At 50.8% G+C, this 6,838-nt stretch overlaps 1 protein-coding gene across 1 annotated transcript in view; it reads left to right on the top strand.

The window, feature by feature from the left end:
• The first annotated feature begins 1,330 nt into the window (after positions 1 to 1,330).
• Frmpd2 (FERM and PDZ domain containing 2) overlaps positions 1,331 to 6,838 on the top strand; it is a 145,515-nt gene continuing 140,007 nt past the window's right edge. The window contains 4 exon segments of the mRNA XM_087210584.1: positions 1,331 to 2,145; positions 3,475 to 3,632; positions 4,514 to 4,579; positions 6,619 to 6,810. Coding sequence (XP_087066710.1) covers positions 1,797 to 2,145; positions 3,475 to 3,632; positions 4,514 to 4,579; positions 6,619 to 6,810 — 765 coding nt within the window. The 5' untranslated portion in view covers positions 1,331 to 1,796.

The following is a 6,838-nucleotide window of genomic DNA, read 5'->3' as shown; positions in this document are numbered from 1 at the left end:
ATGTTTAATTTTGTAAGACGCTGCCAAATGTTTTCCATGGTGGCTGTTCCATTTCACATTCTCACCAGCATTTGGGGTTGTCACAAATTTTTACTTTATGTAGTGCTATGTCATTGTGGCTTTAATTTTATTTCCCTAATGTCTAGTGATGTGTCATATCTGTTCATGTGTTCAATTTGTCATCTGTATAATATCTTTGGTGAAATATCTGTTCATGTCATTTTCTAATTGAATTGCTTATTATTTTATTTAGTTTTTTTTTTTTTTTTTGGTACCAGGGATCAAACTCGGGAACTTGTGCTTGCAAGACAGGCGCTGGAACCACTGAGCTGAATCCCTGGCCCCAAATTGCTTATTATTGATGGGTTTTGAAACAGTTAAAATATATTCTATTTTCTAGAATAGAAAACTATTTCTAGAATAGAAAAATATATTTTAAATATGCAATATATTCTAATGTGCAGTGTAATCTAAATATGTAATTACCATATGACCCATGTTTTTAAAAAAGTTTATAGTTTTGAGTTCTACATTAAAGTGAAATCCACTGTTCATCTTGAAGTAGCATTTGTATATCATGTGAGGCTTAGGCTGGTGCTCAGTGTTTGCATGATGGGTCCAGCACTATTTGTTGGAAAAGTGTTCTTCCTCCATTGATTTACTATATTGAAATGGTGGTCTTAGCCACACTCACCTAGAAGACTTTCAATAAGTTCTTTCTTCTAGTCTTAGTGTGATCAGAACAACTACACATTCTATATTTTCAATTGGGATTTGGAGATTTTCTGTCTGAGAATCAGTCTTGTCCATCTCCCTTATTTTTACTTTTTGCCTTTAATGGTGGTTATAGAAAGTGAGAAAAGTGTGGCCTTAGGGGAAAGCTTAGCCCCTATGTCTCAAGCAAAGTTTACAAAGAGGAAGAAGAGGAAAATAAAAGAAAATAGAGAGCCTGGACTTCTAATCCATGACTTTTAAAAAACAATTTAATTGATATGCAGTAGCTATTCACATGTGTGGGGTACAGTGTGACTTTGATGCATGTATGCAAGGTGCAGTGACTGCATCAAGGAAAGGAGCACACCCATCACTTCAAACTTCATCTGGTCACCCACCTGCCATCCTGCACAGCCCTGTGACACGCAACAGCTCGGGTCAGGCATCCTGAGGGCCTCTGTGGCCACTCCCCTCCTGCCCCAGATAGAGAGGGAAGACCTAGCCTGGCTCTGTCTCTCTTGCTGAGGTCCTGAGCAGCTGGTGAGTGGAGAGCTTGGCTTGGTGGAGAGGTGAGGCTGCTGCAGTAGGCTCCCCCCACCCCCCAGCACCGACCCCCCCCCCCGCTACACAAAAAGCTCAATGTTATCATCAGATTAGAAGAAGCCTGCCCAGCTGGCCTCTTCCTGCTGCCACCAGGTCCTGGGCTCCAGGATTAGTAGGGGGTGGTTTTGTCAGGGAAGGGGTGGGGTAGACATGGAAATGGATGCTGCTTGGAAGAGAGGGAAGACAAGGCCACTCTCCTGCCCTCCTCCCCCAGCCTCTCTGTGTGATCCACCCTCTCTGGACCAGCTGTTCTTGCTCCTGGGGACTCTCAATGGCCCCTGGGCAGGTGTTCCCATGTAGAGTGAGTGAGGGAAACAGAGATGGAAGGCATGCTTTGTGTGTTGGAGGCAAAGTGGTTGTTTACCCAAGTTCACAGGCAGAGGAGGAGAGCAGGGAGCAGACAGCTTGGCACAGGAGGAGCTCTTCTGCTACAGCTCACTTGGTCCTGCATTTGAGTTTTTGCCTGCCCTTCCCTGGAGATGATTTATCTGTTTATTCACTCATTCCCAGAGAACCTGTCACCAGCCCCGCCAGCCCTCCAGAGGATGCTGATTTCATGCTCCTGTGTGTCCCTCCCTGGGGACACAGTGAGGACATGTAGCAAGCACTGTGCATTGAGGGTGGCTAGAGTGGTGAGTGTCAGCCTCACTGTGTGCCCACACAGTGACAGTGCAGGGCTCTGCCACATATGTGTCATTTCAGGCATGAGCCCAGCCTCAGTGACGCTGGCCAGCACCCTGCAGGTCAGGGGCAAAGCTCTGTCAGAGGAGGAAATTTGGTCCCTCTTGTCCCTGGCTGCAGAGAGGCTCCTGGAGGACCTCAGCAATGGTAAGAGAGTGTGCGGAGAGCTGAGTCCCTTCTCCTGTGGTCACTCTGCCTGCTGCTTCTCCGTCATGGTTGGTCCCTGGATCAGGAGTAGGTGAGGGCATCCATCCCCAAGCAGCTGTGCTGGAGGCTGGCCTGTTGCTGAGACCCAGCCACATAGCAGCGCTGAAAGGCCTGCTCTGGATTTCATGAGCTTAGGGACAGATTATGGCAATATGGGGCCCTCCGACAGTTGAGCCAACTGGGCATGACTGGAGACGGAGTCAGGGGACAATCACCAGGGACACTCTGCATCTGTCTACTGGATGCTGGACTCATCTGTGCCCTATCAAGGACAAAACTCAGGGGAGATCAGTGTAATTATTGAACTGCCATATAAGACATACAGAAAGATACAAGAAAAGTCCACATGGTTCCCAGCGAGGGACAGGTGTTGAAAGGAAGCGCTCCCAGGTTGAGGTTTGGAGGTGAATGTGCAGAGGGGATATGAATGGATGATCTCTGGCCCCGGTGAGCAGGGGACTGTGGGCAGGACAGCTGTGCAGAGAGGGGCACCAGGTCCTGATCACATGGCGAGGCTCTGCCTTGCCTCCTGGGCCTGAGTCCAGGGCACAGCGTCACCCCCTGATGGCCTCTGGCCCTTACTGCTGACCTCTTGACACAGCAGGAGAGCCCTTCCTTTCCTGCTGCGATAACTCCTCAGCACCCTCTTCCAGGAAGCTGCACATTGTGCTCTCTGTGCAGCAGGGATGTTAAAGGAGCAGGTGCTGGAGATGGAGTTGAAGCCCTGAGCCATTAAATTGGTGGCTGAAACCAGCACTGAGAGCCCACACTCAGGGCTCAGCTTGTAAGTTGCACATTGCCAGCAGGTCAGTGCATGCAGAGGAGGCTCCTGTGTGTGTGATCACTCATGCCATCAGGGTCCCAGCAGGGGCTGACGACAGAAGGCCATGCACTGTGCCTTGGTTTTCACCTGCTCCCCAAATCCTCACTCCCTCTTCCCTGCCTGGGAGCTTCCTAGAATGGTGACAGCGCTCCAAGTCCTGCTGCCTGGGCTCCTGGTCTGGCTGTTGAGAACTCAGGCTTGGGCCAATTCCCAGGTGGCCTTGACCTCTCTTTACCATTTATCATGAGATGCTCAGCCACCAATGGATGCAGGTGCTAAAGTCCTGGCCATGGCCACAGCCACTGGTTGTCATCCCTGTTCCTGAGCCTCAGGGCAGATTCATTCTTCTCCGTGTTCTCCCCTGCCCTGCTCGTGGTCAGACACAGCCCCAAGCTGGCCCTCCAGGGTGACCCTGTCTCCACACCCCACCATTGCCTTGGTTGCAGACTCCTCGAACTATGTGGTGTGCCCCTGTTCAGTCCTTCTTTCTGCGGCCAGAAGTCTTTCTTTCCAAGACCACGTTTCTCATGTAGAGGCTGCTCCTTTCAAGGCCTCCGAGCTGCTACAGGGAAAGAGGGAAGATGAGCGGCCAAATGCATCACAGGTAAGATGCAGGTGTTCTGGGGGGATGGGATGGGGGCCCAGTGATCACCCAGCCCCAGGGGCCTTGTTCTCACCTCAGAGGCAGAGTAGGTTTAAGAGTGTTCCCAGCTCTGGAGAAGGGTGGATTGCCTCACGGAGGCCCAGTTTCCACACCTGCAGAGTGGGCTAGTTGATCAGGCTGTTACAACACTCAAACAGAAGCATTAAGAAAGCTGTGGGTAACAGCCTGGGTGTTGGCACCAATGCAGCATAAAGCAAGAGCCCCAAGGACCCAACAGGCCCTTGGCATGCAAGGATGGAGCTAGTTGCAGCAATACTATTGCCAATGGTCATAAATTAGGACCAAGATGAATGCTCAGTTGAAGTGGATATGAGACAAGAAAGTATTAAATTGAAATGGGTATTGATGCTTATTTAATGACTTGAAAAGAAATTCAGTATATGCATGTCACAGTGCTAGGGTTTGGTCACAGCTCAGTAATGTATCAAGGATCCAGGCTAGATATTTCCACTCTATCCTCCTTATCTATGGCCTTTGTCCATAGATTTGTTTCCTCATGGTCACAGGATGGCTGCTATGACTCCATGTATCACAAGATAGGATGGAACCAGTCATGTATGTTACTTTTGTCAGTAAAATGAAGGCTTTTTCAGAAGTCACAGCAGACTTTCCTTCTTACATGTTTTGCCAGCAATGGGTGTCATAGTTATTGCTAGAAAGCAAACTTCTGGCTTCCTAGGCTCTAGGACAGGAGGCAGCAAAGGCTAAGGGAGTACAGGTAGCATCAGACTGGCCAGATGTAGCAATTGTGCTGGGTCTGCTTGTGGGACCGCAGAGTAGCAGAGGCAACTGCCATCTAACTTTGAGTTTCTCCTGGGCAGATGCATGTCTACTCCCTAGGGATGACCCTCTACTGGGCCGCTGGATTCCATGTCCCACCAAGCCAGGTTTGTAGATGAGGACGCCAGTCATGACTCAGTTTAGTGACACAAGTCAGAGCTGGAGGGCAACAGAAGAGTCACTTGTTGTCTTTGCTCAGAGGGAGCAGCAGGTGAGAGGATTTTATAAAGATGCTGTTATTTACTTATTCCTTATTTATTTATGGAAAGGCTTTTAAAGTAGCCCCTCCTGAAGCCAGGAGCTTTCTGGGAAAGGGGTTCCGTGGTCATCACATGTGGGAAGATGCTCCTTGCCATGCCTCCCTTGCGGAGACTTTTCTGTAGTTTATAAAAGTCTTTTTATAAAAGAGGGTTTAAAGCACAGAAACTTAAGCTTTGGTTAGCACATCATTTTACACAATTTCACACTCTGTGTGTGTGTGCGTGTGTGTGTTTGTGTTTTCATCTGACTGTAAAAATTTCTTAGAAGCTAGTACTACCAGAGCACATGATAGAGAACCCAGCCCAGCTTCCAAGACCCTCTTGTCCTCCCTCCCTTCCTCTTTCCCTCCTTCCTTTCCTCTTTCCCTTCCTTCTTCTCACCTGGCCCTTTCCAAGCCAACACCCCAGTGCTTTCTTTCTGAAGACTCCTTTTTTTTGGTACTGGGGATCGAACTTGGGTCCTTGCGCTTGTGCAGCAGGCGGCAAAACCACTGAGCTAAATCCCCGGCCCCAATACTCCTTTTTTTTGAAACAGAGTCTTACTATGTAGTTCAAGGTGGTCTTGAACTCACTATGGAGCCCAGGCTGGCTTTGAACTCACAGCGATCCTCCTGCCTCAGCCTCCTGAGTGCTGAGATTCCAGGCTTGTGTCACCACACTCAGCTTTGGCCACTCTTTCTTACACAGAGACCCATTCGAAACACTTGCTGCCTGCATCCCTCTGCTCCCCGCTGCCCTCAGGGTGGCACTCCGGGTCTCAGCCAGGCCCCTTTGGAGCCCAGAATGGCTCCTCCTCCTGTCTGGCTCCTCTCTGGTCCTCTGCTGTCCTGGCTTCATGGGCACATGTCCCCTGTGCTCTGTGCTTACTCGCTACCACCATCCTGAAACTCGGCATCATCTGGACCCAGGAGTCTCACATGGTCATTTTGCTGCAAGCTGTGGTCCTGCACCCACTCATCTCCCACCTCAGCCTTTGTACGTGCTGCTGCCTCCCCCAGCTCCTCCCTGCATTCTTGCTGGTTGTGTGTGTCTCCTCCCTTTAAGTGACAGTCCTGACTTTCCCTTTACGTGAAGGTCTTTTCCACTGGGCTGTGACTGTCTTGGAGGCAGGGAGCACCTGGACCAGCTTTGTAGGTTGGGGCTCCTGGTGCAGCTCTCTGTGGACCTGCAGGGCATCCTAGCTACACAGTGGCTTTCAGCATGGCTCAAGTGGGAGAAACAATCCCACCATCCTCATCCTCATTGTCCGTGTGGTTATTATTCGAGGTGCTGGGGACTGAGCCCAGGGTTTCATACATCTCAGGCTAGTGCTCTACTCTTGAGCTGCACCCCAGCCCTAACAGTCTGGTTTTCACTCTGGATCTGAGATCTTAGTGGTGGCCACTTAAATGAGTGAGGGAAGAACTTATAAGAGGCTCGTCTTTCCTTCTGCTTGCCCTTTGCGTATGACATCAAGCTCAGGAAGGACTGGGCACTTGCACTGCTCCAGGCATCTCCAAAATGAAAAGGCCCCAGTCTGGTCCTGTGACCTGGAGCTTGAGGTCTAGGGCAAGACCCCGTGAGACCCACCTGAGTCACTGGAGAAAAGGACCTCTGGGGAATGTGGGTGAAGGATGGGGCTCTGGAGTGACCTGGGGTGGGTGCAGTGTTCATGTTGCACCTGTTGTTCATGAGCTCCCAGGCACATGGGCTGAAGGGCATCTGGGATTGGAGAGCAGTGTACTGTGCCCAGCTGGTGCAGGGACTGTGGCTCTCCCCTTGTGGCACAGTGACAACCTGGTGCCCGTCTGAGCTTTCCAGCAGGGGAGGGCATGGGTGGTACAGTGACAGCACCAGTTTCCTGAGCCTCTGACAGCTTCTCACCCCTCCGATCCCTGTACACCCAGCCCCTGCAGTTCTGCCAGCCCTTGCATGCCCTGCTGCTGGCCATGTGTGAGGACCAGCCCGGCAGGCGGTACCTGCTGCATGCCATCCTGGAAGCCTGTCAGGCCCATCAGGAGGAAGTGGCTGCATACCCAGCTCCTGCCAGCCTTCATGTGCAATGGCTGGTGGGCTTGGTTCTGGGCACCATCTCTGAGGTAATGATAGAATCCAGCCTGTGTCAGT

Source organism: Heterocephalus glaber, unplaced genomic scaffold, assembly GCF_053883595.1.
Source record: "Heterocephalus glaber isolate CG9 unplaced genomic scaffold, H.glaber_assembly_v1.0 deba00001150, whole genome shotgun sequence".
NCBI lineage: Eukaryota > Metazoa > Chordata > Mammalia > Rodentia > Bathyergidae > Heterocephalus > Heterocephalus glaber.
The sequence above is the reverse complement of the archived record's forward strand: the minus strand, read 5'-3'. Positions and strand labels throughout refer to the sequence as shown.